Raw genomic sequence first — 12,613 nt, forward strand, 5'->3', positions numbered from 1 at the left:
AATTATGTTTTAGGTTCAGCATTACTGTACGCATATATATAAAATTTTATTTTTTCTATGTGATAATATCAGTAATATTTGTAAAAGTTCGTTTATCTTCATGTATTTGAACTATAATTATTGATTATATATTATACGATTAAAACCTATTTTTTCTTATATCATTTCTAGATTTCATACAGTGAAAATGACGTACTCAATGTCTACTTTGTTGGAGAAAATAAAATCTATCGACACCATGACTGCTAATAAATTGAATATTGGAGATGGATTGAAAAATTGCAATATTGCTGTTCGACGGATATGTAAAAAATTGAAAGCTGCAAAATCTGTTGGTAAAAAGCAGAATTTGTTAGCAAACTTGGCTCTTGTAAAAAGTTATCGTTGCAATCTTAAGTGTATGTTAAAGCACGGAGCAGGTGTTCAAAGTCGAAAAGAGACGGCTGCAAAGAGAGTACGATGGGATGATTCCCTATCTGCATTTGAGAGTCGGCTTAGAACTGGTATTATTAGTAATCTGAAACATAAAGATCCTAAAGCATTTTTGAAGGATTGTGAAGCACTTTTTCGACGAAGAATAAGTAACGTTCTGAAAATTCATGAAGCTATAAAAGTTAACGTTATTTTCTGTGGAGAATTTCAAATTGTATCTGCAAACAAAATGATAACTGAACACAAATACTTCACTACTTCAAATAATCCAATATATCAGAATACTGATGTGAATGAATGGTTTGGGAAGAATGTTGTTGGTCCGATAACACGTGATTTGGAAGAATTCCAGGAACGCGATAGCGGTTGGGCTCTAGTAAACATTATTAACCTTGGTGTTAATATAAATAAATATACACCATTACTTGGATCGTCATATATTGAACTACCTACCCAAATCAAACGACTAGAAGCTTGTATAAACGTAAAGAATGATGATAATGCATGCTTTGCGTGGGCTGTGACGTCAGCATTGTATCCAGTTGAGAAGCATCCCCAGCGTATTTCAAAATATCCACATTATTCAAAAGTGTTGAAGTTGAAAGGTGTACAGTTTCCAATGACACTAAAACAGATACCTAACTTTGAAAATCAAAATGAAATATCGATAAATGTTTATGTACTGAAGAAACACTTGAAAAATTTTAATGTTGTGCCATGCTACTTAACAAAAAATAAATTGATTAATCATGTGAATTTATTACTGATTCAAGATCAGTATGATGAAGATGTTGATGATAATGATAATAATTTATTACCCATTCGTTATCATTACGTTTGGGTTAAAAATCTATCACGTTTGGTTTCCTCCCAGCTGAATAAAGATGGTCATAAAAAGTTTTTCTGTGAGCGATGCTTACACTATTTCTACTCAGAAGAAAAATTGAACAGCCATTATGAAAACTGTAAGAAAATGAATGATTGTGCGATAAGAATGCCTAAGGAAGGAGAAAATATTTTAAAATTCAAAAATTTTAAAAATAAAGAGAAAACCCCTTTTATCATTTACGGGGATATCGAATCTGTATTGGAACCTCTGGATGATAAAATTCGGTATCAAAAACATATACCTGCTGTTGTTGGGTATTATTTTAAATGTGCTTATGATGATTCATTATCATATTATCGTTCATATCGTGGAGTGGATTGTATGGATTGGTTTATAAGGGAGTTAAAACAAATATCTGAAGAAGTGGAAACAATTTTATTGTGCTCGTATGAGATGGATCCATTAACTACTATTGAAGAGGAAGATTTTCAGAAATCTACACATTGTCATATATGTAATAAACCATTTGTGGATGAGGAAAAGAAAGTTAGAGACCATTTTCATCTTGCGTCGAAAACTGGTGGATATAAAGATGGTACCAATTACAGAGGCCCTGCCCACGAATCATGTAATATTAATTATCAAGATAGCCATGTTGTTCCTGTAGTGTTCCATAATATGTCAAATTATGATGGGATGCTGATAGTTGAAGATGTTGCGACAAAGATTGGAGGGCGCGTTGAACTTTTACCTGTTACCAAAGAAAAATATATTTCTTTCACCAAAAACATTGAAGATTCATCTATAAAATTTCGATTCATAGATTCATTCAGATTTTTAGCTTCTTCCCTTGATAAGCTAGCTTCATACTTGTCGGAATTTCCTAACATGAAGAAGCGTTTTTCTAACGTTTCAGAAAATCAGTTTCAATTGTTGAAAAAGAAAGGTGTAATGCCATATGATTTTATTGATTCTTTTGATAAATTTAATTACACTCAACTACCGAACATAGAAGCATTCTATAATCGATTGGAGGAGAAACAGTGTTCTAGACAAATGTATCATCATGCGCAAAACGTTTGGTCAGCATTTAATTGTTCAAATTTAGGTGATTATGTAGATCTCTATATGGAAACGGATATAATGCTACTTACGGATATTTTCGAAACGTTTAGAGCAACCTGTCTGTCTACGTACAACATTGACCCGGGAAATTACTATACACTTCCGGGATTTACGTTTGACTGTATGTTGAAGTATACAAATATTGAGCTCGAATTGTTGACTGATATAGATATGATGATGTTTGTCGAACGAGGAATTCGCGGTGGTTTGAGTCAATGTATGAAACGACGTTCCACAGCGAATAATAAATACATTCCAGGATTTGATCCATCCAAGCCTGAAGTGTATTTACTTTATACAGACATTAACAATCAATATGGATGGGCGATGAGTCAGTGTCTTCCTTACAGTGGTTTTGAGTGGTGTGATACAGATATTGATGTTTCGATGATTTTAGATGACGCTGATAATGGATATTTCTTAGAAGTGGATCTCAAATATCCTGAAGAACTTCATGATAAACATAAGGATTTACCTTTTTGCCCTGAACATAGAACAGCACCTAATTCTAAACAGAGTAAATTGATGGGTACTCTTCATGATAAAGAGCGATATGTAATTCATTATAGAACATTGAAGCAGGCATTAAACAATGGGCTAAAATTAGAAAAAATTCATAAAGTTTTAAAATTTAAACAGTCGCCTTGGCTTCAATCATATATTGATTTAAATACCAAACTACGAAAGAATGCTAATAATGATTTTGAGAAAAATTTGTATAAATTAATGAACAATGCCGTCTTTGGAAAAACAATGGAAAATATTAGGAAACATTCTAATGTAAAGCTTGTTACAAAATGGGAGGGTCGATATGGGGCAGAAGCTTATATATCTAAACCCCAATTTCATTCTTGTACAATTTTCAATTCAAACTTGGTGGCTATTGAGTTGAAAAAGATGGAGATATTCTTCAATAAGCCTTTGTATATTGGTATGGCAATCTTAGATTTAGCTAAAACTACAATTTATGATTTTCATTATGGCTATATGATTCCACAGCTGGGTGATGATTCTACCGCTATCTATACAGATACTGACTCGGTTATTTACGAAATTAAAAACCATGATCCCTATGAAATGATAAAAAGAGATTGTCACAAGTATTTTGATACCAGTGATTACCATCCTTCTAATGTTTATAATATACCTTGCGTTAATAAGAAAGTGCTTGGTATGATGAAGGATGAAAACAATGGAACTCCTATGACTCATTTTGTAGGATTACGATCAAAATTATATACATTAAAAATAGCAACCCCTCTAGAAAAACAATCAAAATCACTTGATGATGCTATATTTAATCATGGGAATATTAAACAAGAACCAAATAATCTTGGGTTAACAAAAAAAGCTAAGGGAGTTAAAAGGTCAGTTCTTAGTACGAAAATAACATTTGAAGATTATGTTGAATGTTTGGAGGAATTTAAAGAGATATCAGTTGATCAAAACCTCATAAAATCTGATAAACTTAAGCTTTACACCCAAACTCAGACAAAAATTGCTCTAAGCCCTTATGATGATAAGCGATATATTATACCTGGTTCCTATGATACACTACCCTGGGGTCACTATTCTTTGAATACTACAACCTATAAACGAAAAGCTGAATATATAGATGAACCTTGCATCAAAAAGAAAAAAAATGTATAGTTAATTCGTAAGCATGACAATATCACTTATTCATTGAAGAGATCGATGCTAATATCATTTATAGTGAAATTCTTGAATTCATAAGTTATCTCAATAATCTCAATATTGTTAAAAAATCAGTGTAAACTTTAATTAATTAATTAATTATTACCTATTTAATATTATGTTAAAATGTTTTTTTTGTTGATTTTTAAAATGTCATCTCATTGAGGTGTGATTGTGTGTGTGTGTAACGTAAAATTAATTTTTATAACCTCTAAAACAAATTGAATATATGCTCATTTATAAAAAAAAAATCGTATGTTTTAAAATTTGTCATAGGACTTGCAGAAACTTATATATTAAATTATTTACATATAATTAAACAAATTAATTAGAGTTTTCTTTTAGCAATAGAATTGTTATCTTATAAATTAATTATCTATTTATAATTTAGTATTAATATTATTGTATTGTATATCAATTGTTTACCAATAAAATAAAAATCTACCAATAAATTAAAAAATGCATAATTAACCATTGAATTATTATTACCTTGTAAATTAGCTATCTATTTATAATTTAGTATATATTAATATTATTATACTGTATATCAATATTGTTTACTAATAAAATAAAAATCTAAATAATGTAATTGAGTTTCTTTTTACAAAACACTTTAAATAATATTTGACCTTCATGAATATAATATTTTAAATTATTTTTGTAAAAACGTTTTTAAGTTATTAACTTTTTTTGTCTATGTTGTAACAAGGTCTTGTGGTTGAGTGGTTAGCATAGTAGACTTCCGCTCATGAGGGCCCGCGTTCAAATCTTATAGTAGTAAGTAAAATTTTTTTAAGCAATCCATATAATATTATTAATATTCGCTGTTAATACATGAAGAAGTTATGTTGACAATTATACCAACGTACGCTACGTATGCTAAATTACAAATAATGGTAAGTAAAGAGTATGATGTAAGTGTGTTAACAAGTGTGGTTCAGATGGGTTGTAATTGAATACAATATACATACATAAATAATAAGTATGCGTTAAGGTTAGGCAACCAGCATTACATAAAAAGGAACAAAAAAGTGCAAAATGGACCTTAGAATTTCCCATAAGAAATAACATGTAAAAATGAGCAAAAGTGGGCCCGGACTGGTATAGCTTATCTACTCGTTTACTACAATGCTGGTATGGTATAGAGACAAATATTATCAAAAGTAATATTACACTATTTAATATGACTATACACCAGAAGTATCGTCAACCAGTTGACACTTTAACGTGTGACGTGTAACGCCGACAGTGTGATCAATGTACCGGCCATAAACTATTTTGTTCAGTTTGCCGCTGCCTTGATTTGAACCCGTAGCCTCTCAGCCAGTAGTCAAAGTAAGTAAGGCCGTCTTATCTCACTCGACTACTGAGCTGGTCGCTCAATCTTGTATACAGCAACACGTGTTAAGAAACTGTAGGGCGATCCAAGGTACACTTTACTCATATGGTACAGTCTCCGCTACAGTTTATTTTTCTCGCCAATTTTCAACATTTTTTTATTAATTGTTAGGTTAGGATATATTGACTGTCCACGAAGGGCACACTTAGGCTATAAAGCCCATTGTGATACCATATAGTGTTTTAACACCTTTCCGCTGATAATTTCATTTATCAGCTCCTCAATTTTACAGGCTGAATGCACCGCATTCATGCATATACATATAATGCACTACAACAGCCCATCACAACTATTCATTAAATTAATTTTGTTGCGACGGTGGGAATCGAACCCGCTACCTTAAGCGTACCGCGGGCGGAATTGATTACGCCTTAACCAACTGAGCTAATTGGGCGATTATGAATTGATAACAATGAATTAAAATGAAATATAAAAATTCAGTTTTTTTTATTCAATAAATGTTGTATTGTAAATATAAATCAAAAGACCGAATAACCTTAAATAAAATAAAAAAATTCAAATCTCCAGAGAAAAAAGCCTAGATCGTATAATCAAGCTCTAGCACACAAATATATGACAATCTGTATCCCAATAATCGTATTCTTTCTGATGTTTCATTTACAATATCATATTGTCTTTGTTGCACACACATTTATACGAAAAAACTTTTTAGACGAATAGAGAAGTAAGTAGACAAATTCAATGATATTCTCTATGATACTACGGGCGTTTTTATACCACGGATATATGAAATATACATAGTATATTAAGTTTAGTCCCAAGTTTGTAACGCTTAAAAATAATGATGCAACGAAAAAAATTTTGGTATAGGTGTTCATAGAATAAACTAATTAGTCCATTTCCGGTTGTCTGTCCGTCCGTCCGTCTGTCTGTCGACACGATAACTCAAAATCGCAAAGAGATATCAAGATAAAATTTTCATAGCGTACCCAGGGAGTAAAAAGTGAGGTCGAGTTCGTAAATGAGCAATATGTGTCAATTGGGTCTTGTAAACCGTAAGAAATAGAACAAAAAACTTTTGTTGGAAACATTTTTTTGTAAACATCACTGTTTACCCACGAGGGCGTTAATTAGGTGCAAATTTTATAGCATGTACTAATATAGGAATATCAGTTATGTGTGTATGGCTATTTAAAAGTGGATCTTTTGTTATTTACGTAACGTCAAAAAATAAACGATTGCGTCATCAACATTGTCTATACATGATATTTCAACTATTAACTCAGTCAATTGTTTATTTTCACTTGTTTTATCATAATAATTCTGTGTTTTTTGTTGTTTAGACATTTTTATTTTATTTTATAATGAACATTTTTTGTACTTGTCCTCTACAGTTAAATTTTTAGAGTATTTTATTTATTTAAAAAAAAATCATTTAACGGTCTTGTTTTCGATATATAATAATTTACAAAAATTGTTACCTCCATATAAATGTGTTCTTATTTTAAATCTAACCTTACGTCGACCAAACATCAATTACTAACCCGGGGTCCCATTCAAAAATATTTCACAATATTCGAATATTTAAGGAGCAATTAGTAATTCGAAGTGTCTTATAAATTTTCCTACATCTATCTTTTTTAATCAATATTTCTAGGTAAACTTTTTTAAAGTTTTTTTAAACTGTCTAAATAATTTTCACCCAAATTTTTGTTAAATTTACTTCAGACGACAGACAATTTTTTTCTGCATTAAATTACAGGACTTTACCATGCATATATGTAATATACAAGGTATACTCAGTTTAGTCCCAAGTTTATAACGCTTAAAAATATTGATGCCACGCACAAAATTTTGCTATAGGTGTTCATAGAATCACCTAATTAGTCCATTTCCGGTTGTCCGTCCGTCCGTCTGTGGACACGATAACTCAAAAACGAAAAAAGATATCGAGCTTGAGATTTTTACAGCGTACTCAGGACGTAAAAAGTGAGGTCAAGTTCGTAAATGAGCATCATAGGTCAATTGGGTCTTGGGTCCGTAGGACCCATCTTGTAAACCGTTAGAGATAGAACAAAAGTTTAAATGTAAAAAATGTTCCTTATTAAAAATTAAACAACTTTTGTTTGAAACATTTTTTCGTAAACATCACTGTTTACCCGTGAGGGCGCCAATTAGGCGGAAATTTTATAATATGTACTATACTTGATTATCAGTTATATTTGTGTCATATATGTGTATGTGTAATGTGATAGAGTAATCAACACTGCTTATACATGGTATTTCAACAATTAACCCAGTCAATTGTTTGTTTTCACTTGTTTATTTATTTTATTATTTTTATAATATATTATTTCAAATAAAAAATGTATATATTCAATTTGATTACCTTATATTTATAAAATTAAAATTTTATTTAACAATTTGAAATGTTTCAACAAAATGTTAAATAATTAGTCACCTAGCACTGAAGTACGTTAAGCTTAGCGCACCATCTTCAGCGTCCTTTATTTCAAAAACGATTCGACAGACAAAAATAAGTTTCAGACAAAATTTGTATAAAATTTTATCTTCTACAGCCTTTATTGTAAATGTTAATACGATTGAAGGCAAAATAAACGAGATATTCACCAAAAATTGATTTTCGAGACCTTTGACTTTGAATATCTAAGAACGCGAACGCGTGACTTTTGTCAACTGTGACTTTTGAGACAACATTTGTACCATCAAAATAAAGATTTGTACAATTTAGCTTATTTCGTTAAATTCAGAGGTGAAATCCTAAGATGATTGGAATAAATTTAAAATTTTGAACGTGAATATCTCTGTAATTATCGCCATAAAATATGTTGAAGAGAAATTGCAGGAAATTTTTCTGGTTGAGATTTATAGTCCACTTGTTTAATATTAATCAAGAAATGATCCAAATTACAAACGATAAACAATGAAGCCGTTACATCGTATATAAAAACTACAAAGAAATTTTTTGGTGATAATCCGACGAAGAATTATTGGTATTATTCTGTTTGTTTATCTGATACACCCAGTATAATGTATGTTTTTTTAATCATCATACGTGCGGAAGTGCTATGATGATCATAAAATGTTTGCAGCATGTTTATTTTAATAGAGATACACATTAAATTTTGACAAATTTGAACTAAATGTTTCTTAGCTTGTGTGAAGGTAATATGATTGTATTAAGGGTGTTTTCATTGTGTGTTTGAATAGTTATTTTATGTGATATAAAAATAAAAGTTATTTTTATAACTCGATAATATTGGTTTTTTATATTTTTTTAAAGGTTAGTCAAGTTTGAAAATAACTTGATTCTTTTTAGATACAAAAGAATGAACATGTTTTACTTTTACTTCCTTGTACTATTTAGAAGTAAAGGAAGTAAGTATTATGATGACGAAAAAATTCAATGCCTAGTTTATAATGAAAATATCTATTTTGATCATGCCTTAAGGGGGTCCCTATGCGTGACAGCTCATTGTGAAAAGATAGAACTTTGAAGTTTTTATCATTTATTTATTATTACTTTAAGATTATGTTTCAATCTCAATGAAAAATCTTCATTGAAACGGAAGTTGTACCACTCCGAAAACATCTGCCTCGAAAATAGGACGCTAACTTAATCCACGAATTTCACTGATTGGCTCGCCTGAGAGGAAAATAAACGGCATTTTAAATCCAAATCGAACTCTATTAATCAGCTGAATATATTCAAAAATAAATTTTCGGCAAACTCCAGAAAAAAAAAATTTCAAAAGTCATGATTTTTTCTTATATTTTCGTTACGAAACAATAATAGAAATACTTTTAACTTTTGGTAGATTCTAGTTCATTCGGTGCGTTTATATGTTCTGAGTCTACCTTGTAAATTTCAAGTGAATCGGTTAAACCATTTTCGCGTTATGAAGGAGGAAAGTTGAAAGAAATGCATTTCAAATACTTATTAAAGTGAAACTTTATTATGGGACACTAGCGTTTTGTCATGAGAGTTAACTCGTCGAGCTAACAAAACTGTTAAACTCCTTGTCTCTTTCTTATTACCATTTACTCTAGCACAGTGAGAGAGGCGGAAAATCAATATATGTTCTGTATATGAGTCAAGCAGTATTGATGTTATTTATTTATATAAAATTTAGGACTAGTTTAGACTTGTACAATCTTACGTACGTAGAAGAGCAAGTAAGTCTCAGTTCATCAGAGAAAGTCGTTGTAACTAGTGTTGCTTTATTTATGGAATTACGAAAGAAGAATGTTTATGTATATGTAATATATATATATATATATATATATATATATATATATATATATATATATATATATATATATATATATATGTATATGTCTATTAAATTATTTCATATTAAAAATTTTTTAATATTGTTTTTATTCTCAGTTATTGTCAATGAAGATACAAAAAATGTATGCGTCAGTCCAAAACTAACAGCGTCAAAAGTGAAACTTTTTATGTAATTCAAAAACTGTCAATGAGTGTACAAAAAAATACATTGCAGCAAAGAAAAATTGACTGGAAATTATAATAAAAATGATTTATAATAAAAATCAAGAAAAATCTACAGACTATCCCGAATTAATTACTACGGAAGTTTCACTTGTACGTATATGTATATAGTTTTATGTATATGTAAATAATAGTACGTACGAGTGAAACTTCCGTAGTAATTAATTCGGGATAGTCTGTAGATTTTTCTTGATTTTTATTATAAATCATTTTTATTATAATTTCCAGTCAATTTTTCTTTGCTGCAATGTATTTTTTTGTACACTCATTGACAGTTTTTGAATTACATAAAAAGTTTCACTTTTGACGCTGTTAGTTTTGGACTGACGCATACATTTTCTAACTTGCAAACATTTGTTTCTTCTATCTACTGTATCTTAATAACGACTTCGAATTTAAAAAAGCACTTTAACGAACATACTCTACACATGTTGAGGAATCAATTACGCAAAAAATCGATTACGAATAACCCAACACACAGAGGGACACCCTTAACCCATGTTGACTAATGTCTGTAAGATATCGCTACGTTGTAATACAGGAAGTGTCTTTTGATACCTTATATATATATGAAATATACATAGTATATTAAGTTTAGTCCCAAGTTAAATTGATTTAACTTATAAAAATATTGATGCTACGAACAAAATTTTTATATAGTTGTACATAGAATCATCTAATTAGTCCATTTTCGGTTGTCCGTCCGTCCGTCCATGTGTGAACACGATAACTCAAAAACGAAAAAAGATATCTTGTAAACTGTTAGAGATAAAAAAAGTTTAAATTTAAAAAATGTTCATTATCAAAAAATAAACATCTTTTTTTGGAAACATTTTTTTGTAAACATCACTGTGTACTCACGAGGGCATACAATAGATGCAAATTTTATAGTATATATTAATATGGGATTATCAGTTATGTATGTGTAACATGTTTAGGTATATTAGGTAATGTGATAGAGTAATCAACATTTTCTATACATGGTATTTCAACAATTATCTCAGTCAATTGTTTGTTTTCACTTGTTTAATTTGACATATGCTTAAAACTCGAAAAAAAAATTTTATCGATAAAATGTTTCAAGCGAAAAATGTTTTCAAGCTCAATGAAAAGCTCACTCTATTCCATAATTGGTAATCGATAGACGAACACTTTAAATTAGAAAGTTGTTATTGATTAGAAAAATAAAATATTTTAATCGAAAAATTTTTCCGCAAGCCATACAGTTTAGGCAAAAACGGATTGAAATGTTTTCGCCACAATTGTTTTTTTGTATCAATATTGTTATTTCTTATAATTGTTTCTACGTAATCTAGGCACTCTTCGCAAAAAAATTTTCCAATAAATTCAATAAAAGAGTTAGTTTTTCTATAAAGACCATCTTTGCTCAAATTGAATGAGCAAACGCATAAAAAGTTAGATTTTTAAAAATTTTAAAGAAAAAAATATTACAAACAAAAAATTTTTGCGTATTTATAAAGAACAACTTTCTAATTTAAAGCTTTCTAATATGTTTCCGTTATGAATCAGAGTGAGGTGTTAATGGAACCTGAAAACTCGATACCGGTATAAAATGTGTGCCTTTGAACATTTCTTTTGTATTAACGGCAATATGATCAGAAAAGATTTTCATCGAACATTCAGTCGTTTTTATGTTTTTTTTCCCTTTTTCTTTTTTTATACATATTTACCTCTTTATTATACTGAGCAGTTATTTGTGTAGACCTCAAGGATCGCATCAGACCCACCCCACAGCTTGTTTTTTTCTAAAATTTCAACACTCTGGTATAGAAGAGGACGCTTTATCTAACATTTAAAGTTCTGTTGTTTCAGTTTTGTAAATGTGTCAGGAAGTCATGTGTTACCCACATCAGATTTTTATTTTCTTATTCAGCTCAAATAGTAATAATAATTATGCTTTCCTCTCTGTTTGATTATTATTAAATGTTATGTAATATGATGTTCGCTAAAATATTCCTTGCTAAACATATATAACATGATATTAATTAAATCCTAACTAACATTATAAATGTGAAAGTAACTCTGTCTATCTGTCTGTCTGTTACGTTTCTATTTGGGAAAAAGTTTAGACTTCTTTTTGTCGCGGAAAATTATAGTTGAAGAGAGTTAAATAGGGAATGAAACCTTGTATAGTTCATAAACATAGACATATAAGAATAGACTGAAGAAGTGGCTGTGATCTGCCCAGACTCGATAAAAAGAGAACGATGCTCTGTCGTACATCTTGTTTTTTTTTTTTTAGTTGGGTTTGCGCATTAACAGTTTTGGACATGTGCTTACTGTAAGTGGACAAGTGCGCCAGTAAATCCACAAAAAGAGACAAAACGTACGTCAGAGCTTCCTTCTCTTTTTACCGAGTCTGGAATCCCACTTACACGATCGTCCGTTACTAGCGTGGTCTGTCTTATATGTCTATGGTCATTACACATTAATTATGACATTTCGTTTAGTTTCGTTTATTATTCATAGATGACTCAGTATGCATTCATTGGATCATGGTAACTTTGATAATAGTTCGTACAGTATTCATTAATTACGTTGTACATGTACATTTTAAATTCTTCCTATAGCTCGGATTGACCCATAAATTTTGATTGTGGTGCTTTTGTTCAGG

General features: G+C 30.1%; 1 protein-coding gene across 1 annotated transcript; it reads left to right on the plus strand.

Annotated features, from left to right (window-relative positions):
* The first annotated feature begins 238 nt into the window (after positions 1-238).
* On the plus strand, positions 239-4,036 carry LOC123301346. The gene has a single exon (XM_044884084.1). It carries the CDS (start codon positions 239-241, stop codon positions 4,034-4,036), a length of 3,798 nt encoding a protein of 1,265 aa, XP_044740019.1.
* Positions 4,037-12,613: the final 8,577 nt, after the last annotated feature.

This window comes from Chrysoperla carnea, chromosome 5 (assembly GCF_905475395.1).
Source record: "Chrysoperla carnea chromosome 5, inChrCarn1.1, whole genome shotgun sequence".
Lineage (NCBI taxonomy): Eukaryota > Metazoa > Arthropoda > Insecta > Neuroptera > Chrysopidae > Chrysoperla > Chrysoperla carnea.

What these genes read in the sequence shown, in the direction of transcription:
- LOC123301346 (XM_044884084.1), top strand. Translation starts at nt 239, where the DNA reads ATGACTGCTAATAAATTGAATATTGGAGATGGATTGAAAAATTGCAAT.